The sequence below is a fragment of the Trachemys scripta genome, chromosome 22 (assembly GCF_013100865.1).
Source record: "Trachemys scripta elegans isolate TJP31775 chromosome 22, CAS_Tse_1.0, whole genome shotgun sequence".
Lineage (NCBI taxonomy): Eukaryota > Metazoa > Chordata > Testudines > Emydidae > Trachemys > Trachemys scripta.
The window spans coordinates 4,259,228-4,284,449 of record NC_048319.1 but is presented as its reverse complement, the minus strand read 5'-3'; the positions used below and the strand labels follow the sequence as shown (position 1 = coordinate 4,284,449).

Below are 25,222 nucleotides of genomic sequence, written 5' to 3'. Positions count from 1 at the left end.
GGCTGGGCTGGGGGATCTTGCATGCAGGGCATCATGTGCATTGAAAGCACCATGGTGGCATTAGCATCCTGGTGCCAAGGGGGAATTTGTGGCCCTGGAGGCTTGTTCAGGGAGCACACATGTCATATACTCTCGAGAGTCTCCCCTTGCACTCCCCCACAAGGCTGTAATCTCTTCTTCGCCCTCCGCTTGCGGCTGGTTCACTTACTGGGACGTGGGGGGAGGGGATGCTTCTTTCGGTCTTAAAAGCTGCTTAAGGATTTAGACCGCCTCAATATTCCGTTTTTAATTAAAATGGTTTTACCGAGGAAAGCCGGAAGCGATTCAGGGGGGAAATATAAGCCCCTCGCACGGCTGAGTGCGCTGATCCTGGCGCAATCAAAGGTCACAGTCCCTGCATCCCCCTCGGGTGGCACGACAGCAGCAGAACGAGCAGCAGCTCCCACGTGCTGCATGACGGTGCCCATCACCCCCAGGGCTGCAGCTGTGGAAGGTCCACGGTGGTAGCATGGTGAGAGAGGCCCAGGTGGTGTCGTTGCAGTAGTGAGCGTACAGCCACTAGACCTCGCTCTACATAGCGCTTCTCATCCATACATCTCCGAGCGCTTGACAAAGGAGCTCAGTATCATACCCCCATTTAAGAGATGGGGAAGTTGAGGCACATAGAGGGAAGTGACATGCCCAAGGTCACCCAGAAGCAGAGCCAGGAACAGAACCCAGATCTCCTGTGCCCCACTCCAGTGCTCTATCCGCTAGACATCACTGCCTCTCACATGTGCCCAAGGTGACTAGACGTGCCTTAAACCAAGGCACCGCGACTCCATAGGGAGGTGCATGACTCTGAACCACAGAGCTCAGGTCTGCGCTGCGTGGGCATCCCCACAGTGCTGAGCAAAGTCCTGCCCCAGCGGGAGTATCACCCCCAGGGTGGGATTGTCCAGTCTCCGCTTTGCCTGTCCCACAGTCCAGCTCCGGGATCTGGAAAAGGCAACCTCAGCACAGTTACAAGTGGCCCCCAAAAGGAGGCGTGTTAGAAGCAGAGGCTGGGTGTATGTGATGCGACAAGGCCAAGCAGCCGCTGAGCTGGAAAGCCGGCGTGAGCACCTTAGCCCTTGGACAAGGACCATCTTCCAGGCTAGCCAAGACCTGAATCTCAAACTTCAAAAGCAAGCAGCAAACCATCTTCCAGTCTCCTTTCTGCCTTCTTTATCCATCGCAAAGAATCGTTGAAAAGTGCACCAGCCTTCCCTTTGCAGGTTGTCTTTGAACAGGCGTGGCTGGTAACACGGTTGACCTCTCCTTCTTTCTGTAGGGGTGCCACTTCCGTGGTGAACAGCTGTGAAGAGAAAGGAACCCACACGCAGTACGCGGCCAAAATCCTGAAGAAGACGGTAAGTACCTGGGACGCCGTCCTCAGTGATTTCCGAAAGGTTCTGAGCAGGCGTTAGCAACACGTGGTAAGTAACGGGAGGGAAAAATCCTCGTGTAGACAAGGCAGTTCGTAGTCTCAACATGAGTTAGCAGGTTGAGGTCAACCCTAAATTCCCCCATAAGTGAAGAGGCCCCTACTGAGGTCTGGATTTAGCACTGCACGGTTACAAATTCCGTCTGGACTGCAAAGCATCTGCATTGATACAAGCAGATGTTTCTTCTCTTGGTACTTTTGGCTGTTACTAATTAATGCCAGGAAGAGGAAGAAATAAGCAGCCATGTGGCTGGGGGAAATGGGAGAATCCCCTGGAGATTGAGGGAGCGAAGGCATGCATGGCTGGGGAATTTTCTGGCCCTGGGGGAAAATGGACCGTATACAGGAAGGATGGGTTCCACCTAAACCAAAATGGAACCAGATTGCTGGCGCTTAAAATTAAAAAGGTCGTAGAGCAGTTTTTAAACTAAGGGCTGGGGGAAAGCCGACAGGTGCAGAGGAGCACGTGGTTCAGACATCTAATAGCTAATGTGATGCCAATTTTTAGAAAGGTCTCCAGAGGAGACCCCGGTAATTACAGGCCGGTAAACCTGACTTCAGTACCGGGCAAACTGATTGAAACTATAGTAAAGAACAAAATTGTCAGACACACAGCTGTGCAGCTCTCTGTTCTGCTCTTGGGGGTTCCCCTCACATACGTATTTAGAAGACGTGCTCGAGTGGAAGTGGGAGAATTTACATGCGGTTAATACGATCCGGTTCAGAATTAATTTCAACCTGGTTTTAAACAGCAGCAGAGGCCTCTGCATTTATGTGTTGCTCAAACCCGACGTCCAGAAGTGTTCGAAAATGTAATGATTTGCGTCATGGTTCTTATTTTATTTTATTTTATTGATTTTTAGATTGACAAAAAGATTGTACGGACGGAAATCGGCGTCTTACTGAGGCTTTCGCACCCCCACATTGTGAGTACGAACCGTGTGGCTGCTTTGTGACTTAAATCCACTCGTGTGCTCCCCAGACGGGAGTCCGCTATGAATCTGTCCTGAAGTAAATAGCCATAACATTTTGAGGGAGGCCAGCACAAGCCAGGGGCAGAAGGAAGGGTGGAAGCAGTGGATGTGCGTAGCCCTCTACCTCCTGAACCTCCTGGTGTTGCACCCTAACCCATGCTGGGATTCCCAGAACCCCATGGCCCCTCGTCAGGGGCGCTGGGGTCCAGTTGTTGCCCAGAGAGAAACAGAAACACACAAACACACCTTGTTATAGAGGGGGGAGGAAAGTATCTTCCCAACGGAATGCAGTTTTCATTTGTTGGTTGTTATGCTGTAGATTTCTCTAGCGCATTTCACCCAGGTGATGGGCACGGGTCTCAAACCCTAAGATAACAGATGGGATCCCCAAATGTTTCCCCTAAGCTCTCTCCATGCGGCACTACTGAAATGCAGCCCCCTCTGGGGCAAAGGGCAATGCCAGGCGCACAGTGGGCAGCAAAACAGGGAATCTTTGGCCAAAGATGCTGGAGCAAACCCCTATCTCTTGTAGCGGTCCCTTATGGCCTGTACCTACCCCAGGGGTCAGCAACCTTTCCAAAGTGGTGTGCGTGTGCCGAGTCTTCATTTATTCACCCTAATATAAGGTTTCGCGTGCCAGTATTACATTTTAATGTTTTTAGAAGGTCTCTTTCTATAAGTCTATAATATATAACTAAACTATTGTTGTATGTAAAGTAAAGAAGGTTTTTAAAATGTTTAAGAAGCTTAATTTAAAATTAAATTAAAATGCAGAGCCCCCCGGAGCGGTGACCAGGACCCGGGCCGTGTGAGTGCCACTGAAAATCAGCTCACGTGCCGCCTACGGCACACGTGCCATAGGTTGCCTACCCCTGCTCTACCCTGACCTCCTGCATAACCCGAGCCGTTGTGTTTCACCCAGTGACTCCTGCCACCCGCCCATTAACTTACGGCTGAGCGAGAGCATCTGTTGAGTCCCAGCCAGTCTTGATAGAGGATGGGATTTTCAGAAGCACCTATGGGAGCTGGACGTCTAGCCCCCTTCCGAAAGTCAGCAGGAATTCAACTAAGTGCCTAACTCCCATGAGTGCCTTTCAAGGTGGCAGATGATGGGGGAAGCTGCTCCGACGGTGAATCACCTTCATGCTTAAAAATTTGCACCTTGTTTCCAGTTGACATTTTTCTCCCGGCCACTGTCACCCCCTGGGCCTTGTTCTTCCTTTGCCTGCCAGGTTCGAGCCCTCTGCCCTCAGATCCCATCTCTGCACAGGGGAACTGGCAGACAGAGATCAAGCCTCCTCTCGACTTTTGATAAACTACGGGCAGGTCTAGAGTACAGTACAGAATTACTCTGGTATAACTACGTCGTTCGGGGTGTGAAAATCCACCGACCTAACCCCCAGTGTAGACGGCACTATGTCATAGCTCTCGGGGAGATGAATTAACTACAACTCTACAGCGACGTGTCTACACCTAAAATACTACACCAGCGGGAGGGCTTCTCCTGTTGGCACAGGTAATCCACCTCCCCGAGAGGCAGTAGTGAGGTCGACTGGAGGCCTAGCGCTGTCTACACCAGGGATCAGGTCGGTATAACTGTGTCGTTCAGGGGTGTGGATATTTCACGTCTCTGAGCGATGCAGTTATACTGGTCGAATTTCCTAGTGTAGACCAGGGCTTAATAAGCCGAGCTCCTAAGTCTCTCCCTGTGAGATGTGTTCCCCAGACTTCTCTGTGTCATCTTTCCCCTCTGCACAAAGCAGACGCGCGCTGCAGCTTGGCAACCTTCCTTGCCCGCCTGGGAAACGGTCAGCCGTGCTCAAATCAGCCCTTAGCCTTTTTCTCCAGGCCCAGCCACCAAACTCTCCAAAGGAAAACAAAACTTCCAGCGGGGGCTGTCTGCCCAGCCATAATCCCCAGAGCTTTCAACCTGCTGCCTCCCTTCTCCAAGGACTCCTGCGAGATACAGTCCCTTTCGGTGGTCCCACTCCGCTTCCTGCCGATCTATCCCCTGCTCAGCTGTATCTGATTAGTGACCACTGACCAGGACAGCTGGCCCCAGGCCTCTGGCCCTTACAGGGGCAGGCAAGAGTCCTGCACAGGACTGTTTTCTTAATCCCGCCCCACAATACCCATTCCCACCCCCTCCCACATTGTTTGTTGAATTTTTATCCCATTCCATCCAGGTCTGCAGGACTCACAGGATCCCAGTCCCACTGTAGGGCAGGCCACCCTGTTCCTCGTGGTTTATTTTTATTTTAAAGGTCTCATTCAAAACACCCACCAGCAGCACCGTGCATGGAACTCACTTTACCCACTGCCTCGGGAAGGACAGGATGTGAATTAGCCCTGCTGGAGTTGCCACTGTCTGTGTTTCCAGGGGTCTTTCAGGTGTTCCAGCTCTGACATTCAGGCCACTAGACTCCCCCCTCTAAGGGTTTCCATTCGGTAAGCGATTTCTATCGAGGAGCTCAATTGAATGCCAAAGAAAAGTGCCTGTTTGTAATGAATCCTGCAAAGGAAGATAAAGTCGAGAACCCCAGGCCATCGCTTGCCAACAGCTGAGCTCTCAGCCGCTCTCCAGCATGAGCAGAGCGGCGTTGATATAATGCAGCGCTCAGAGGAGAATGACAGTTAAACTGGAACAATTTGTAATGCACAGGAACAGATATAATTACAGAAGGAGTCGGCCTAAATGGGACCTTCTTGTCAGGTTCCATGTAACTGACGCGACACGCTGCTCTGTCTACTCGTCCCAGACATTCAAGCTGTTAATTCTACCAGGGTTAAGCACCAGCGCTTCCCATTCAGCTGCAGGGGCTGTGCGCTGGGCAGGATTGGACCCCTTTCCCGGCCTTTCTATCTCCTGAGGTTTATTCCTGGCTGTTTACTTCCCCAGCTGGCATGGAATTACCAGGAGACCAGATGGCTGCGTTCTACCTTCCTGCCCCCTGCGCATGCTGTGCTGTAATGTAATTCCTGGAAGAAAAGCGCCCATTTGTAAACGGATGGTTTTTTCACAGGTCCGCAGAACGCCAAGCAATCTGAATTTTATTTTCATTGTTGCAGGGTAACCCCCATTTCCCAGAAAGGCTGCTTTTGGCCACTTCCCTGGGAGAAGGAGCTTTCAACAATCCCCCGCCCTCCTCGTGGGGATGAGATTGAGAATGGAAGTCTTGCCCGCTTGTAATCGTTAAAGATCCTCCTGGCAAAAGCAAAGCCAACAGGACAGGGAATCGCTGGAAATCAGGCAGCTGGGGAAAAATCCACCCCCAGTGTAACTCCACTCACTCCAGGGATGGATTTTGTCCTTTGTCTAGGGTGACCAGACAGCATGTGTGAAAAATAGGGACAGGGGGTGGGGGGTTAATAGCCACCTATAGAAGAAAATGCCCCAAATATTGGAACTGTCCCTTTAAAATAGGGACATCTGGTCACCCTACCTTTGTCTATCCTCCCCCCACCTCCACCCCCAACACACACACACATTTGTGTGACACTTCCTAGTGCTGTAAATGCCCCAAGCAAAGGAACTTGCAGTACTTCCCCATAGAGGCTATTTCACATTCTTAGCTCCCTGCCAGGAAATCGTCACTGAAAAGCTCTGGAAACCGTTGTTAGACGGCTGGAGCAGACTGCCTGGTCTGAGACAGCTATATTCGTATTTGGATTTGTTCTTTGATGGTCTCCATTAGTGACCCCTGGTGCAGGAAAACATCCCCTTTTGCAACAGCCGGTAAGAGCTGAACTGGAGCAATTTGTAACACCCAGGAGCAGATATCATTACAGAAGGCGACCGCCTCGATGGGCTCTTCTTGTCAGGCCACGTGGAACATGCGACCCACAGCTCTGTCTGCTCTGCCCGGGCACTCACGCTCCTGATCCTGCCAGGGGCTGAGCTCCATCCCATGCTAAAAGATCTGCTGCAGGAATTCTATGGGGGAAAGTCTATGGCTTGTGTTACACAGGAGGTCAGACTAGGTGATCACAGGGGTCCCGTCTGGCCTTAGAATCTATGATTCCGTAGACTTAAGTTCTGTCTCGACTAGGCACATACTTAAGCGTGTGCTTAAGAGAGATCCTGAATTGGGGCCAAAAGGCTGTGTAGGGCCTTATCTGGTAATGTCCCAGGTAAGCTTTGAGGGTCTGATTCTTTTCCACCTGCTTTCTAGACTGATTTCAGCATTCAGTTCTCCTCCTTTGATGCGTGTGAATGACTGGCAAGCTGTATTTCGTTAAGGGGGAAGTTTTTCCAGAGCACCTAAGGCTGTCTGTGGCACCTTAGCTATCCCAGTATAACCCTGTAGTGTAGATGTAGCCTACAGGTTTTCCTCACTGTAGGAATTCCACCACCTCCGCCTCCTTGAGCATTCTTCCGTTGACTTAGCCATGTGCACATCAGGGATTATGTCGGCACATCTACCGCACTCCGGGATGTGGATTTTTCACACTCCTGGCCACCATAATTATGTCCATCTAAATGTTAAATGTAGACCAGGCCTATGTCCCACAGTGACACTTCAGCTCCTAAATCACTTAGGTTTCGATCCTGCTCCCATAAAAATCAATGGTGAAACTCCCATTGACGTCAATGGAACAAGATCAAGGCACTTTTGAATATGTTACCCTACGTCTTTTTAAAAGATATGATAGAGACCCAGACCAGATTCTCAGTTGGTGTAAGTCAGCCCAGTGGAGCAACATCAGCTTATACCAGATGAGGATCTGTCCCACATTTGCTGTAGATGCACCACATGGTCTCTGAAGTCTTGTTTGTGTAGAGTCGGGGGGAGAGGCAAAGGAGAGATTGCCTCCGGTGTGTTATAAAGGGGGTAGAAAACTTAATTTGCCCACCCCAGAACTAGGCGCAGGTCCAGGCCAGCTCCATTGACATAACCAATTGGACAGCTTTAGTATTTAAATCAGTTCTGCTCACTCCCTAGTTCAAATGATTTTTTTTTTAAACGACGCTTCGTTTCATTATTTACTCTGGTGACATCTGGACGCTTCTTGCTGTCATCCCGTACCCACCTCAAGAGCAGACGATAATAGGATTGTAAACTTTTGAAGTTAATAGGAAAATTATAGCACTTCTGTGTAGTATTATAATACAGTAAGCTGCCACAATGTCTCATACTTAGGTAATGATTAAAGCCCCATGAAATTCACAGTGTCACAAAAGTCTTAAGCACTATGAAATTTTCTTCTTTCCGTTTAAAAAAAAAATGCACGTGATGCATTTGTATGAGCCCTGTTAATTCCACATGTGCTGCATTGGCGCAAAAGGCCAGTGCAGGCAGTCTCATTTAGTATCATTTATTTTTTTAAAATCTTCAGGAAATATTATTTCTTGTCTGCTTTCCTCATGACAAAACAGCCCGTGCGTCACAGGCGACCTTTTCAAAGGTGCCTAAGTGACTTAGGTGCCCAACGTCACATTTTCAAAAATAACAGAGCTGGTCTCTTATTCCTGAAAAACGATGTAAACAATCGCTACCTAAACATGAGAGGTTCCTAAAATATCAGGCTGTAGCAAAAGAAGTTTGCTGTGTATAGGCACATGGGACCCAATCATGTATCTTCGGCACACATTCCAGGGCCGCCCAGAGGATTCAGGGGGCCTGGGGTCTTCGGCGGCGGGTACGGGGTGGAAGGACCCCCCGCCGTGGGAATTTGGGGCACTTCAGCGGCAGGTCCCGGAGCGGATGGACCCCCTGCTGCCGAATTGCTGCCGAAGACCCGGAGTGAAAGAAGTTCCGGGGCCCCGCGAGAGTTTTCTGGGGCCCCCGGAGCGAGTGAAGGACCCCGCTCCAGGGGTCCCGAAAAACTCTCATGGGGGCCCCCGCGAGGCCCGGGGCCTGGGGTAAATTGCCCCACTTGCCCCCCCCCACCCCGGGCGGCCCTGACGCATTCATTTAATTTTCCCTTCCTGTCCTTTTTGTCCTTTCATGATCTAAGGATACTGCAAATAACATACTGGAATAATGGTACAGTTTGTTCCAGGAAAGGGCAGATAACTGCAGTTGGCGATTCCAGCATAAATGCCCTGTGGCCAATTCTGGCAATTTTAATGTGGGTCTCATGATATTTGGTGTTTTTTCCTTAAAGCCTCAGTTCCTGGAGTCATGGGATTATGTAAAACCCTTGGCTTACATTCTTTTTATTTTTTTAAGCCAGTTTCTAGTGCTCACAGTTGCATAGGAAAACTTGAAAATGCTCAAAGATCAGAAGGCAAATAAAAAAAACAAAAAAATTATATAAAAATCTCGGGATTTTTTAAGATGATCTCGGGATTTTTTCAAGCCTAGACACTTGGGATTAGCAGGACTGTAAATGCAAGCACCCTTATTCTCAGTAACACTAAGGTCCCTTTACATGGCTGTGGCATCAGAAAGCAGCCTTAGAGTGGATGAAACAGTCCCCGGAGTATCCCCCTGTGTAGGGGCCATGCCCAGCCACTGCAGAACTGGCATAAAGGAGCTCCTCCAACCTTGCTCCCATTCTCTGACCTAGGCAGTGAATCAGGGATGTGACCAGAATGCAATGCTCCATAGCTATGTTTGCTTCCCATGGTGGGAACCAGAGAGTAAGTTAAAGTAGCCTCAAGGCTGCTGTAACTGACCCCAGCAACCAGGCAAACCTCTGAACAGGGAGTTTGCATCTTCTCCTCTCTTTGATCCAAGTGCAGGAATGGAGTAACTGAAGCCAAGTCCACCCTAGAGGTGCTATAGTGGTATAGCCCACTGTAGTGTAGATGTCACCAACAGCACTGTGAGGGGGTTTCCTGTCACTGTAGAAACTCCACTTTCCTGAGCGACGGTAACTAGGGCAATGGAAATGTTCTTCCATCAACCTAGCTGCATCTACCTGGGGGCTAGATCAGCACAGCTCCAGAGCCGAGGGGTGTGGATTTTTCACACTTCTGAGCCTACATTGGAAGCATAGACCAGGCATGAGAATCGGGCCCAAGAGCTTCAAGCTATAATCCCGGCCCTGCTGAAGTCAATGGCAAAGCTCCCATTAACTTCAGTGGGCCAGGATTTCACCCTTAAGGGTAAAACACTCCAATTAGCAGAACTAGCGGTTGAGTGAAAGAGCCAAGGACAATCGGCTTTGCAAAGCCACAGGAATGTGTACAGCAGAGGTTGCTCAGTCATCCTGGCAGGGATGGAGGGGCTGCTAATTTAAAAAGCTTTCACAGGCTACAGTACATTCCACTTACAATAATGAGCGTCAGGATCTGGAGAGAATAAATGCAGGGCGTGCGGGTCAGTTTCCCTGCTCTAATTTGCAGTTGTTGTTTTTTTGAAATGCCCGATTAAGTGAGCAAACCTGTTTTGAACAGTTAAAATGCCATGTTCAAATAAAAAAAAAATTAGGCATATTTGCTGACGGCAGCCCTGTTACGCTGATGCTGAACTTGTTACATCTACACAATCTGTTCTGCATTTATTTATTCCTCTCACCATGACGAGCCTCCCCGGCATGCATCTCATGAACGAATTAACCTGTTCTAGGAATAAATTGACTTACAGCGAGTAATTGATGCGGTTGGAAGAATGGCCCCTTTCTGGCAAGGGAGCAGGGCCGTGAGTGAATTGTTCCTGTTCTTTTCAGATCAAACTGAAGGAGATCTTCGAAACGCCCTCCGAGATTGTGCTCATACTTGAACTAGTGACGGGAGGAGAGCTCTTTGACAGGTACTCAGCTAGACCTTCATTGAACCTGCAAATTCTTAATAAAAGGAGACACGTCTAGCCCCACCAAAAACGTGGAGTATGGAAGGGAGATCTGAGTGGCTCAGGGGCTAACTTACCAGCTTTCCATCTCCAGGCTCATAGATCCAGTCAATTCAGGAAACCAGGTGATTTGCAAGTGGCCAACGAGGGACACAAAAAGACCCGATTCTCTAATGTCCTACATTTACCTCTGGGAAAAGCCGGCATCAGATGAATGATAGCTGCTTTATTATTAAGAGGTCACTGTGATAAAATCTATATGGAATATGGAATAGTTAACTTATTACTGGTGTGGGCTGGGCTATCTTTTGGGGATGAGGGAAAAAGCAGTTTTCTTTGGGCCTCGTTTGAGTTTCCACTAGGGGAAGTGGAGTAAGCGCACGCGATGGGCTGGAACTGAACCTTTTTCGAGGTTCTGAAATCAGCCCTTTGTTTTTCCCTTCCTGTTTCCAGACGTGAACTGGCCAAGTGCAGAAATAAGGATGACGGTTTATAGAGGAAGAGCCTTGTAGTGCGAAAGAGTCTCAAACTTGGTGTGAATTGATTCCAGGGCAGGCTGTGAGCCACCCTAGGATCAGGATGTGCCATTGCTACGCAGGCTTCTTTGTGACCTCTTTGCTGTCTTCACCTTACAGGATTGTAGAGAGAGGATTCTACAGCGAAAGAGACGCAGCCCATGTGGTCAAGCAGATCCTAGAAGCTGTATCTGTAAGTTTGCCACCGTTTCTATATCTGTCTACAGTGTTTTGGCCTCTCTGCCTCTGTCAGACTCTTGGGGTCATGGACAGCTGTCAAGGGATCGCAACCATTAGAGCCGGGAAAATAACTGATAAAGTTGGGAGGGGGGAAATTGTGTCAAACACAGTGTTTTGTTTCATTATTGTTCCTTTTTTTAAACTTAAAAAAAAAATAACATTGAGGTAAAATTCACAACGCAAAGTGGTTTTGAATGGAAATGTTTCAGTTTTTTTCCCCCGACTGAAATAATTCCGGGGGATCTGACATGAATTCACACCAGGTTTTTCTTGACCTGAAGCTGCATTTTTTGGCCAAAAAAAGTTTCAGCCAAAAAAATGTCCCCCAGTTCTAATGATCACCAGCCCCCACGAATAATAGATGGGAGGGAGGTCCCAGCTTAACGGGAGGAGGGTTCCTCAGTATGGCAAAGATGAAGAACCAGTGGTCTGCTGGTTAGATCAAGAGATAAGCCACCTGTCTCTAGCACTGTGAGACCTTGGGCACCTCTGTACCTCAGTTTACCAAAGGGCTAATAACTCATCTACCTCTGTGAGGCTTCATTAATATCTCACAAGCTCTCTGAGATCCAAGAGCCAAATATTATATGTTGTTTTTCTGATTCTGTTTATGTTTCTCCCTTTCTCTATACCTGGTTCCCTAAAAAGAGGACAGGATGACAGGGGGGCACCTGTTTTATACTGGATCACGGTGCGGTTCAGAGAGGATGGGGGGCTTTGTGGTTAAGGCGTCATGGTAGGACTCAGAAGTTTAAGTTCAATTCTTGACTCTGCCACCGTTTCCCCGTGTGACCTTGGTCAAGTCACTTAGCTGTGCCTTGGTTCCTTTAGCTGTAAACTGGAGATGATGATACTTCTGTTCTCCCACCCTTTGCCTGGTCTATTTAGGTTAAACTCTTTCAAGGAAGGACTGTCTCTCACTCTGTGTCTGTACGGCACAATGGGGCCGATAGGCGCTAAGGTAATGTAAATGAAATATTATGCATATTTAAGGCATTTTGCTTAGAAGACACCGGTCTCATAAACCTGCTGCCAAATGGCGTAAGAAAGGAGTGGGTCCCTGAGTACCCGAGAGAACAGCTGCAGCTTGGTTTTTGTCCTGTTAACTGGTGGCCCCTTCCCGGCCTTTTAAGGTCACCCGTCTCGGGGATCAGCAGTCTGCGAAATGAAGAGCACAGCAGCAGTGCTGCAGATTCAAGCACAATTACAAGGGAGGCCTGTACCCTGTGTTTGTGGAGGAAAGAGAAAGCTGGGGGGAAATGCCATGTACTCGGAGCACAGCCCGGCTAGGACCCCTGCATATGAAACCGAGGGGCTCCCTTCCTTATCCTGCCTCCGTGACTTCCCTAGTGGGGAAGCGTATACATCAAAGCAAGATCTTTCCGATGGCCAGCACTACGCGCCTAACCTGGCATCGAAAAATAAAGCTACGTGCTCTCGGCCTCAGGCATTGTCTCCTGCCATCGTCAATGATAAACGTTCCGGAATCGGAATTTAGCTGGCCGCTGGGCTGCCGGTGCACAAGGCAAGCGAGAACAGAGCTCGCTCTCCCACCGGCCGCTACTGGATATTGGATCCTCTATCCCAGTCCCTCCTCCATGTTCATTAGTGCACAGTTAACTAGATGCATTATAGGCTCACGCTCACCTGCAGGGACTGGCCACTTGTAGAGGCAGCTACTGAATGGGATGGCTCGGATCCAGGATTAAAACAGATATGTGCAGGGCCAAGGCGTCATTGTTACAGGGTCTCTTTAATGGGACTGTTTCTGTGCTGACCACGGGGGCGAAGGGGGAGCCCATCAAAATGGCTTTGTGGGGGTGGGGTGGCCCGAGATATGCTCAAACTGCCCCGGGGGCTGGTTATTAAATCAGTGAGTGGGGACTTAGGCTTTGGGGCAAGCCTGTCGTGACCGGGCCATGTTTCTAGCAAGCGCTGTCAGTCTTCACAAACAAGGTTACAACAGCCGCAAAATCTGCCCAACTGTGTTTTTGTGCAACTGAAAAATCCCCGCCACTCACAAAGGAACCCGCGATGCCTTGTTCGGAGGAGCTGCCTCTTCAGATCTGTGCTCTGGAGAGGATCAAAGAGACAGAGAGAAAATACCTCGGATTTGCATCAGGAAGGTCACAGTTTCTCTACATGAAAGGTGAGCTGAAGACAGTCTCTATGGCAACGGAGGGTTTAAAAAGGGAAGCTCATAACAGAAAATCTCCCGTGTGGAAATTGCACCTCCGTCCACGTAGGCAGGGAGAGAGCAACAATGGACCCAGGAGTAAGGCGTCCAGCAAAGGGGGTGTTAAAGGAAATAATTGGGATTTGGGGATCTCTAGGCGCGCCGCATCACACAGCAAACCGGGGCAACATGCTGCACATCCCCAGATGTGCTCTTCCCTGCCCTTTCGTAAAGAAAGCTGATTAGCAGGTCCGGGTTAAGGGGGGAGCAGGTTACCGTAGAGGGGCGGTGATGTCTGTACGTGAGCTGTGCTTGGAGGAGGAGCGTTAGATTCCTAGAGTTGATCAGTACAATAGAATACAACAGCTGATCAATATGAGCCGAAGGGAACATTTTTCTCTCCCCTGCTGCCACTGTGGCAAGAGCCATTTACGTCGTTCCCGACACAGCCCAGGTGCCATTATTTATACTATAGAAGCATCAGGTGCTTGGTGCTGCCCGTAGTGGGCGACAAAGCTGACAATCCAAACAGGAAGAGAGACCAAGGGGGAGGAAGGGAAACAACTTGCTCATAGTCAGATGCTACGTCAATGGAAGAGCTGGGGATGGAATTCGGGTCTCTTGGTATTCGGGGTAGGTTCCCAGCTATTGGGCCCTACCATCTACTCACTGATAGTGTGTTTTGCGTTCTGCCTCCTCTGCTCTCATTCCTCCATATCCTCTCTTCTCCTTGCTCCCTTTGGCTCCTTTTCCCACTCTCGTACATCCTGAAAGCCACCCGGTAGTTCTCAAAGACCCTCCTTCAGCTCCTTCCAGTCACTTATAACTGTTCGATACGTGCCAGGCACAATATCGACTTCAGCAACGACAGGGTGACTTAGCTCTGTGTCTGTTGCATATGGATTAACACCAGGTGACTGGTGTGTTCCTGTTGACTAGGAGTGCGTGGGTGCAGACAAAGCATGATGCAATGTTGAAAGAGAGTTCTAATCTTCAGCTGTCTTTGTCTGCTGAGAACTCTGTCTAGAACTGAACAGAGACTGGGGCCTGATTTTCGTCCACACCAAGGCCCCTTTACATTGCCAGAGCCATGTAAAAGAGAGTAAGGCCCTATGTGATTGGATAGTTCTGTCTATGGAATCTCGTACTCTGTTTAATACAAACTAAGCATTGTGGTAAGGAAATCTAAGTGGGTATTTTGTGATTCTTCAAGACACAAATCTTCTTCCTTTGCAAAGTCTTCATAGATTGATCTCCTCAATGAAGACGTTCTCTGTGACCTCTTGTATATGAACTGATGAGCTGTGTCTGAATCAGACTGCAAATTCACAACTGGGGCATTGGGCCGGATCCTGCACTGGGGTAAACTGGCATAACTCCATTGACTTCAGTGGAGCTACATGAATTTACACCAGCTGGAGATCTGGCTACTGTCTTTTGACATGTGTTTACAGAGAACCAGGGTCCATCACTTGGGGCAATCACAATACAGGTCACTAAGTCTCACGCTAGTGATACAGCGTAGAGTCTACGGAACCGGTTATGCACCTCCATGACATTCTATCCAAAACTGACTCTGGCATGTTCCGGGAAAAGAGTCCTCTGAAGGACCAGTGTCCGTTGATGTCGTCCAGCCATCGGAGTTGAGGTTTTCCACCAGGTCTTTTCCATCCTCCTTTCTTTGGGTCAAAGTCAAAGAGGATTCATGCCGGAGGTTGACGGGCATTCGGAATGGATAACCACGCCATCTTAGAAGGCACTGGGCAACCATTTGAGGGGGTTGGAAAACTGAGCTCGCCATTCAACTTGAGTTCGTGCCATTTGATGTTATCAGCCATTCAGCGATACTTCCCGGTCACACTATAAAGAGTGACTGGTGATTTGTAAGTAATTAACTTATAAATGGCGAATACCAGTAACAGTGTAATTACATTGGTCAAAAACCAAGGGCCAGATACCCTTATTGACATTGAATGGTACCTTATTCCTAGTCCCATGGATGTCAGTGGAATGAGACGTCACTTGTAGAGAAAGTTGCAACTCGATGTGAATAAAGATATCAGAATCGGGCCCTGAGTGAACTCTCCAGGGTTTGGCTCAATGTAATTAATACTCTGAATGCTGCTGTATTATCAGTTATCATCCCTGCATTTTGTCTGACCCGGAGTTGGCTTTTTCTCCCCCGCTTCACATTCTCTGTCTCTCCAGTATTTGCATGAAAATGGAGTCGTCCACCGTGATCTGAAACCAGAGAATCTCCTGTATGCAGACCTTTCCCCAGATGCCCCTCTCAAAATCGGTATGTTGGGGGGCAAGCAGCAGAGTTGGGGTTTCCTGTGCAAAGGCAGCTACCGTCCATGAGGAGGGCCCAGTCTGACAGGGAGTGGGAATTTGGTTCTTGATTTCAGTGGGCTAGAGTAGCCTATACTCTTTCAGTCTGCTCTGAGTAAGGGGGTGGTGTGGAACTGAATTGTCCCAGGAGCAGATGAGAGAAAAAGGGTAGAATGGCCCCATTGACGTCCATAGTGAAACTCTCATTAGCCTCAATGGGGCGGGATTTCACTCTGAATTGTGACTCAGTTCCTTCCCGCCTTTCCCCTTTACTCTAGGGAGGGTGGAAGTTACTTCCCCCTTTTCATGGCTGGGATAGTAATAATTCAGTCTGGGATTCTCCAAGGAGCCTATGGGAATTAGGCACTCACATCCCAGTGAATTCGTAACTCCCTTAAACTAAGACTAGGACATTCAAAGAAGCCTATTAGCTGAAATCCCCATGCTGGCTGTGGAGCCTGCCACGGTACCGTTGCCCCTTTGGCGTGAGCGATTAGCCAATATTTGGGGCCTTGCTGGGTTGGTTACAGTAGGAGGAGAGATTGACGCTACTAGTCGAGTCTATTCTTGGCTGTAATCTTATTTACAAAAAAATGCACAGACAGCCTGTCTCCCTGATCACAATAGAAGCTAACAGCAGGCAGTTTCCTTGCTCAGAAATCCCCGAGTCTGCCCCTCCAGTGAGCTCTGTGCCCAAGAATCTCCATCTCAGGGTCATGCTCACCATTCTTCTCTTTCTGTCTCTCAGGAATTGTCTGTACTAGAAAGTTGTTTTGGATTAACCTGAGTTTTCTGGGGGATAAAGTGTCTTGTATCTACATGCAAAAGATTTTCTTTATAGTCATCTGATGTTTCAACCCACACTAATAAACCCACTGGGGAAATGAGTTTGCTGCCACACCTGGCAGTCCTCCCTCTGGGTCCCACACTGCTTGGCTGACTACCTGTGTCAACCAGTCTGCTTACCTGAGTGTCCTCTACTGCTCTGGGGTCACTTTGACTGGATGTCACCTCCCCATTTAAATTCTGGCTTATTAAAGCCAAATGAAAGCAGGGATGCAATGAGAGAAATTAATGGGAATTCTTCAGTTTGACCCCAAGTCCCAGAATTCCAGTGCCTTCTGGTAGCTATCCCACAACATGCCGCGAGGAAAAATCCGAGACTGCACCGAGCCCAGGTGGGATGCGTGGGATATCGGCCCAGGCTGCCGAGTGCTGAATTCAAAACAGCCTACCATTGTGTGGACATGCTGATCCCAAAGGGGAGCAGCTTAACCTAGGATAACAAGGTGGGGGGGGATGTGCTGCTCGCGCAACCGTTGTTCCGGATCACTCCACGCGGATAAACATTCCCCAAACCGACTTTCACGTATGGATGAGCCCTCGTACGCACAGGTTGCAAAACCAGTGTGGTAGCCGGGGCAACCAGGGCAACCCCTGTTAGCTCATCTGCGTTAGCTCTGCCGAGGAGTGCCTGGGCTGTTGAGTGCCTCACGTGGTAGCCTCCATTGTCTGCAGTTGTTTTGCTACATAAAGGGGCTGAATTGCTCCTTCCACTGAAAGAAGGCTGCTCTGCGCACCCAGTTGGCTTTAACAAGGGCTGTGATTGTCTCGGATCAAAGACCCGACCCGGATGGCAGCCACTGGGCACCTGGCAGCGTCACAGTCCTTTTTCTGCCCGTCTGTTCCCTTACAGGTGATTTTGGATTGTCCAAGATAGTGGACGAGCAGGACACCATGAAGACTGTTTGTGGTACTCCGGGATATTGCGGTAAGTGGCTGAGCGCGGAGGAATTGCGTAGTGGGGAGCTTGTGGAGGTGGGAGCGGAGAGGGAATGTAACTTTGCATGTTCTGATAGACAGAAACCCCTAAGGGTTTGTCTTCATTGCACAGGGGGTTTGCCCAAACCCCCACTACTGTCCACACCGAAAACCCTCTGACCTGGAGGTGCTTTAAGCCCAGGCTATTTAACCCACCTTGGGAGGGGAGGGGGAGATTACAGCCTGGACTCTGCTCTGTAATTCAGTCTTGAACCCACCCGCTTTGCAGTTAGGATGCAGTCTCCCGTGTCTTCCCGCAGTTCTCCCTGGGGAGGGCAGACAAGTTCTCCCACAGTTGGCACAATGGACTGGGAATGAATCGTAGAACAACCGTAGAATCAAAGAACCAAGGGTTACGCCTCCAGGCCCACCCGGGTGAGATCAGGGACAGTGAGGATGGAGTAAAGTGGCCGGGGCTGTGTTTTGGGGACACTCATACCTGGGGTAGTCTAGCCCAGCTCCTCAGACCCAGGTTAACTCTGCAGTGAAGACATACCCTAAGAATTGCCATTCAGTTGTGTTAAAGAGAACGGTCCTGTCACCCAGGAGAAGCACTGCAGGGGTTTAGGAGCGCAGGTCTCATTGCTGTCCAATGGGAATTAGGCACCTAATTCCTTCTGGCTCTTTTGAAAATCCCACCCTGGGTCTGCAAAGACTTTCAAGATTTTCACAAGCAACTAGTGATCTGTGTTGCCCTCATTTTTGGATACCCAGCTTGAGATGCCTTAAGAGTCTGATTTTCAGAAAGTGCCTAGCATCCAACTTCTGTAGAGCAGGCCCTTTTAAGGTGTCTCAAACTAGGCACCCAGAATCACCAGGCACGTGTGAAAGGTAAGCCGCAGACTGCGTCTTAAAGAGAATTTTTCACTTGACCAGAGCTCAAAGAGCCGGGAAGCGATTATTTTAAAAATCCATATAATTTATTTATATTTAGGCTCTGATTTTCAAAGCTGCCCCAAAGATTGGGATGCCCATTTGCCACTCAAGTTAATTGGAACTGAAGCTTTGATAATCTCAGACTAAATTCTTACATGCGCCACTAGTAATATCTTGAACTCTAAAGACAGGGAGAATATTTTATAGTCTAGTTTTCAGGGCGGGTTTCCTTGTCAGTAAAGCACAGGACTGGGACTCAGTAGGTCTAGAGTCTCTTCCCTAATCTGTCACAGACTTGTTCAAGTCACTTCATCGTTCTGTGCCTCAGTTTCCCATATCTCTAATATGGTTGTTAACTGCCTTGAAATCTTCAGCTGATAATGTGCTACAGAAGTGCAAATTTATTTGTAGGCTTTATTTAAAATATTGTTGTTCAAGCCACTTATTTCCTCTTTGCTTCTTACTGATATTGGTCCCCAAGCTCTAGATGATTCTGCTTTTCTGTATAACCAGTTTTTAATATGCTTCATTTTGGGTTCTTCCTGTACATTGTCTAGAACAATGCTGTCTTACCCGGGTTCTAACCTCTGCAAGGGAATGTTTAAATCCCAACAGCAAAACATGTTTTTCGTTGACACTTATTTTTTAATTCCTTGAAACCAATTCTCTTCATATTAGGGTTATAAAAGATCCTGAAAACCTGAGTTTTGGGCCTAAATTACTTGCTGTGGTCCCTTTAATGGAAGTGGCTTGAAACAGGAAGTTAGCTCAAAAAGTGAGATTTCAGTACACTGTCACTTTGAGCTGGTAAAGGCACGATGTAAACATGACATTGTTTTGGAATTTTCATCTGCAATATTTAGCAGCTGATAAAACACCTATTAAGTACAGCAGACTGACCAATTTATGTGAGAGACATTAACACACGACTGTTTGACTCTATAGTAACCCTGTTGCTCTGGATTTACACCAATGTAACTGAAAGCAGGTGAAGGGAGGGAAGTGCAGTGGTTAGGGCTCTGGCCTGGGACTCGGGAAACATGGGTGTAATTCCCTTCTCTGCCACAGACTTCCACTATGTGGCCCTGGGCAAGTCACTTAGCCTCTTTGTGCCTCAGTTCCCTATCTGTAAAAGGGGGATAATAGCACTGCCCTGCCCCACCCGGGGAGCTGTGAAGCACTCAGGTGCTGTGGTGAGGGGAGTCATAATAATAATCTAGATAGCAGAATTTGATCCTCAGGGTGTTGACAGATGCCTCCTGCTGGCATATTTTAATTGTGAATTATGCTTTCAGCGCCTGAGATTCTCCATGGCTGTCCGTATGGCCCCGAAGTGGATATGTGGTCTGTGGGTGTCATAACGTATATACTGTGAGTAACGCTGAAAATCCCTGACAGCAGCCCACGCCCCCTCAGCTTTGCTGCTTTTTCCAACCGCTGTCCCTAAGCAGAGAAGCACTGACTCATCTTAACGCCATCTGCAAACGTGTCTGGTGTTTTCACCAATCTGCTCCAGGGCCTACCACGCAACTCATGTTAATGACACGTCTAGTCCATGCAACCCTTACAAGAATGAGGACTTACATGAGGACTCCCATTAATGAGAACGGGACGCAGGGTTGGCAGTCTCAGCCCTTAGCATCTACCAAGTGAGGAGGGGTGGACAATCTTTATGCTCGTTGGACTAGATTTTAACCCCTTAGTCACAGCAGTGAGCCGTTAACTCTAACAAGTTGTCTCCTTGGCCAAGATCTTCATAGGTACTTAGATACTTCCCTTCCATTGGGAGTTAGGCACCTAAATACTTTTGAACATCTGGATCTTTGACTTAACTCGTGGGAGCGTTCTCACTGATTTGAGAAATGGGATCATAATTTGTCCCTTTGTTTGCAGATAATAAAAATAAGTCATACTAAGAAGAGAGAGAAAAAAATATATACGGCTTATTGAGAGATGGCTGTCTGTTTTATGGTATATCATGATTTGTTACCAGGGTCTTTGATCATGAATTTCTGATTTTTCTAAAAGCCTTCGGTCACCCAATTTCTTTTTCAAGCCTCGTTCTGCTGTAAGTGACTCTGGCCTCTTTATTTTCAGAGTGATGGCTACACCCAGTAATATAGATTCCCTTATTGGAACCCTTTTTAAAAAAAATGTCAATTACTGGCCAACTTTGAACTTATGGGGCCCTGCAGGCATGTTGTAAACACAGCTGGAGAAAGCAGATATCTTCTGACTGGCTGAACTTCATAGTACAGACAGTAAGTGCCAGCTGATAAATAAGCTTCCATCACTGGATAGATGAAGATTTGAACAGTCCCTACTGCTATCATCTGCTATTAGCTGAGTACTGGTGTTTTTTTAAAAAACAACTTTAGTTAGTTAGTTAACTTTATTAATGCCCCAGGAGGATTTCTCTATTAGTTTTTTCTACGAGTATATGAGTCTTTTTAAAACTTCGAACCCTAGACAGTTATATGCTACCACACTTATTCACAATGAGTAGATCTTTACTTTGTTCCTAGTCTCACTGAAATCAGTGGGCTGGAATCTGTTACTCCAAAGTAAGAGGATGAGAGAGAGAACGAATCACATGGGACAATGTGGAAGCTGATCATCGTAACTATTTGGAATAACTGTACCACAATCTCTACCCATGTAGAAACTCTGTTCCAGAAAAAAAGTTACTCCACTTAAAAAAGAATCTGGAATGGCTACGTTGGTCAATTTCCCCCATGTAGACAAGACCTTGGTCTGCTCACTTACTGCACGACTGGCAGGCGCTTGGAGTATAATATCTTACATCCACTTTACCCTCACTATGCCCTGATGTAGATGACAGCATAAGGTACAGGACAACTGAGAACTGGGACCATTTTTCAGGTTAAAAACGTTCCTTGGCCAAGTTCAGATTTGTTGTCAGGCTGTAAATCCAGAGTAGCTCCGCTGACTGGAGTAGAATTGTCCTAATTTGCACTGGTGTAACCGAGCTGCAAAATTTTATCCACCTCTTTCCAAAATGATCACCGAACCATTGTGAGCACGTCGCAGACACTCAGTAGCTCTGGCCCTATTTGGAATGTGCATGGTATTACTGGCCGTGAATTCTACATGCTTGCAAAACTAACAGATGCTCAGCAAGGGTTTGAGCATTGGCCTGCTAAACCCAGGGTTGTGAGTTCAATCCTTGAGGGGGCCATTTAGGGAAGTGGGGTAAAAATCTGTCTGGGGATTGGTCCTGCTTTGAGCAGGGGGTTGGACTAGATGACCTCCTGAGGTCCCTTCCAACCCTGATATTCTATGATTCTATGAAGGGGCAGAAGCTCTCGATTGTTCTTATAGGTTCCTTTCATTGTGCCATATGCTAAAGTGTAGCATGACTCATAGAAATTACAGATGGGGGGAAAAGCCCTATAAAGTAATCCAGTCCATCCGCCATGGCAAATGCTCAAGATTGTTCCCTACCGGATGTGCTCCAGTGTTTTGTCCACTATCGTTGTCAATGTCCCAGGTAATAGTGCTTCCGGCCCAGATTCACAAAGGATTTTGGGTTCCTAATTTCCATTGAATTCAGTGGAATTCCTTTGTGGATCTAGGCTTCCGCCATTTTTCTTGACTGCTCCACGGCGTTACAACTCTTCCTGGCAGAAATTGTCCCCTGCTACTTGTATGTAGCCTCAGATTCCCTTTTCTTAATTTTATCCCACTGTGTTTTCAGGCTTTGTGGGTTTGAACCATTTTTTGATCCAAGAGGGGACCAGTACATGTACGGCAGGATACTGAACTGTGACTATGAGTTTGTTTCCCCTTGGTGGGATGAAGTCTCCCTCAATGCCAAGGACTTGGTAAGTTACCCAAGGCCACAGATGTAGATGCCATGATGTGGAAGAAATTATGACCTCGGTATTGTAGGTAACATGAGGGGGCGTCTTGTCAGAGAAGAACTTTGTAAGGCCAGGTCTACACCAGAAACTTTTTGCTTCAGAGTGTGATTTTTATTTATTTTATTTTATTTTATTTTGTGTGTGTGACATTTCTATACTGTAGCCCATAGGGTTAGCTTAGCCTTTATTATATTCAGCTGTAATGCAAGGAACATACAGGCCTGGAAGACTTTATCTTAAGCAAGTTCCCATAAGTATAATCCAGTATAGTAGGCCTGTGACTCGTAGATAAATGCCCTGACAGTCACCCTTAGATTTTGGGGAACTAGGAATAGTTTGCTCACCCGCAGGAGTTGGAACCTAACTGTGCACAAACACTGAAGTGATACTGGGCTTGGATGTTTTAGGATAGCATCGTTGGCAGATGTTTAACCACAAATTTGCTTGAGCAATAAGTGAGATGTATGATAATGAGTTAAATGGCATTATTGTGTATGCGTACGATACGTGCACCCCAGTATTACCAGGGTGAGGAAGTTAGATTTGGACATGAGCATTAAAATGAACCTTCATGATAATGCGCAGGCCTATAATAGGGCAAACCATCATGTGGCGGGGGTTTGCTTTACATCATTGGACCCTTCCACTCTATTGTTATCTGCCATCAATCTTAGGCATTGAGGAGCCTGGACCATTGGACTCATTCGGCATGCCAGAGACAGGGCTGGCCCTTTGTCTCTTACCATCAGGTCCTCGAGGAAGGGTGCAAGTATGCAAGTCTAAGAGCATATGCAAAGAATGATACCACAGATACTCCCCAATACTGTGTTATTCCTAACTCTTTTATGTGGTTTGGAGCTTTTCTGGCTTTATTATTGATCTTAATAAAAATCACTACAGCTGTGCTTTGCCCTCAGTCTAAGTGTCCTTGCCATACACCCTGAGGTTCCCTACGAGATATTGAACTCATTGATTTGAGTTCTGTGTAGCCTGATTCTGGGACAATAGCCCTCTTACCCTCAGCCAGTCCTACCCGCGGCTCTGCTATTCACATGTTGAGACCTTGCACAAATCTCTCTGTGCCCCATCTGCAAAATGAGGGGGGTAATGCTTTGTTAAACGTTTTGAGATCTCTGGGTGCAAAGCTCTCTATTTTGTCAAAGCTGTTATTCAATAATAATAATATTTAATAATAATACAAAGCAGATTTGCAGAGCAATCCTTCTGAAGTGCAATATTGAGGTACTAATGTCTTGAAAAGTACATAAGTGACTCCATTTAGCAATCTTTCCAATCTCACAAAAGACAATGGATAGCCAAAAGAAAAGACAAAAATGGATGAGCCTTATAAAATGACAGCAAAAGATGACAGGAATCAATCTAAAGTTAAAACTCTCACCGTTTCCAGCAACAAAATATAAATTAAAACCATTCAGATCAGCATTATCAATGAATATCATCCACTGTCAACTGATAATATGAAAATGTTTTACGATCAATCCATTTGTAAAAAATACAGGAACAGAGGATTTGCCAAACCAAAACAGACCAATGGTCCATCTGAATTCTCTTTCCTGTGTCTGGCCCCAGTTCAGGAAAGCACTAAGCATGTGACCTGGGGCCTCTGACAGTGCGCAGTGCTTTATAAGAAGACTTAAACCGTCCCTCTGATATGTTTACTTTTGCTATACTCTACAATGGGATAAATTCTTCTTGACTCATGCTGGTGATCATTCTGTGCCCTACAGCAAGAAGATGCATCCCCTTGTAATTGCATTCCCCATCACCGGACTGCGGATGACATCAACGATAAATTTCCAATTCCTTTTGAACAAACATATTTAAACTTACTTGTTTGAAATCTGGCTGCAGGTTCAAAAACTGATAGTCTTGGACCCACAGAAGAGGCTAACAGTACATCAAGCACTGGGACACCCCTGGGTCACTGGCAAAGCAGCTAAATTTGCTCATATGGATAGCACACAAAAGAAACTGCAAGAGTTTAATGCCCGGCGGAAACTGAAGGTAACGTTACAGAGCCTTGTTGTTAATCATTCTGGTATATTTCTTATTTCCCTTTTACATAGACCGTACAAATTGTCACTGCTAACCAGATCTGCTATCGTCAGCTCTTCAGAATGCCGTGGTTTTAGTTAAGAAACACTTGAGATTTGTCTACACTTTCGAGATGATGTGGATTATGATAGGGTATGAATATGCAGCCCAAGAGCTATTCCAGAATAACTCCACATGTAGACAAACACTAATTAAAATGTTACAAGTTTGATAGGGGAGTGGATGGCTCAGGGAACTGGTAAAAGGATATGAAGCTTTTTGCTTCTGAGGCTGTTTCCACTGCCAAAAATAGGACTGTTGTTATGTCGTTAGCTATCACAGTGTAAAATTCTGGTGGGGACCAGGCACAGGTAGTGTCTACCTTGATGTGGCTAGTTGAAATAAACCCCAGTGACTGGTAGAGTGTTTGGACTCTGCTAGCTACGCTGAGGTAAAAACTGCCTGTGCTCTGTCTTCACTGGGATTTTACATTGCAGTTGCTAACATGATGAGAAAACACATATTTTTTTACTCTGGAGACATAGCCTATGGCATCACTTCAAATCTATCTCAAAGTCATTGCAAGCTGGCGTCTCTTTGGCGGCCTGCGTGAAACGAACCAGAAGTCTCAGTCCATCCCTGGTGGATGGATGTTACCACAAAAATAATTGGCCCCCTTGTTAGCCCAGATACCAAGGAACGAATGGCCCATGGAAACTGATCTCTTTCCTCTAGAGGGGAGGGGTATATCTCCAAATCTGGACTTACACTGGGGAAACTGATACGGACCATGTTCTATCTGTTCTAGACAGATGGAAGTCCTCTGTCTACCCAGGGCTGTCGCTCCAGAACCTTTCTCTGACACTAAATTCACTCTAGGAACTTAAATGAACAAATTACTTTTTTAAAACCCCAGTTTTACTAATGAAAACACTGTAAGTCTTTTAATTGTATTTATTTTTATTACTTATAGATGCACATTAGGGCCTCGATCCTGCAAAGATTCACGCTTGTAACTTTACCCAGATGGGTAGTCCAATTGACTTTGAACTTACATATGCATTAAGTTTTATAGGGTTGGGGCCTAGGGATACACTTTAATACAATATAAAATACATTTGATTGGAAAATGTTAATACAATTAAA

General features: G+C 47.1%; 1 protein-coding gene across 1 annotated transcript in view; it reads left to right on the top strand.

Moving 5' to 3' along the window:
- The window catches only part of LOC117869013 (calcium/calmodulin-dependent protein kinase type IV-like), a 44,753-nt gene that overhangs the window by 16,468 nt on the left and 3,063 nt on the right, over positions 1-25,222 (top strand). The window contains exons 2-10 of the mRNA XM_034755472.1: positions 1,313-1,391; positions 2,329-2,391; positions 10,057-10,139; positions 10,814-10,886; positions 15,318-15,408; positions 17,137-17,211; positions 19,433-19,508; positions 21,856-21,982; positions 23,894-24,046. Of these exons, the coding sequence (XP_034611363.1) occupies positions 1,313-1,391; positions 2,329-2,391; positions 10,057-10,139; positions 10,814-10,886; positions 15,318-15,408; positions 17,137-17,211; positions 19,433-19,508; positions 21,856-21,982; positions 23,894-24,046 (820 nt within the window). The remainder of the gene's footprint in view (positions 1-1,312; positions 1,392-2,328; positions 2,392-10,056; positions 10,140-10,813; positions 10,887-15,317; positions 15,409-17,136; positions 17,212-19,432; positions 19,509-21,855; positions 21,983-23,893; positions 24,047-25,222) is intronic.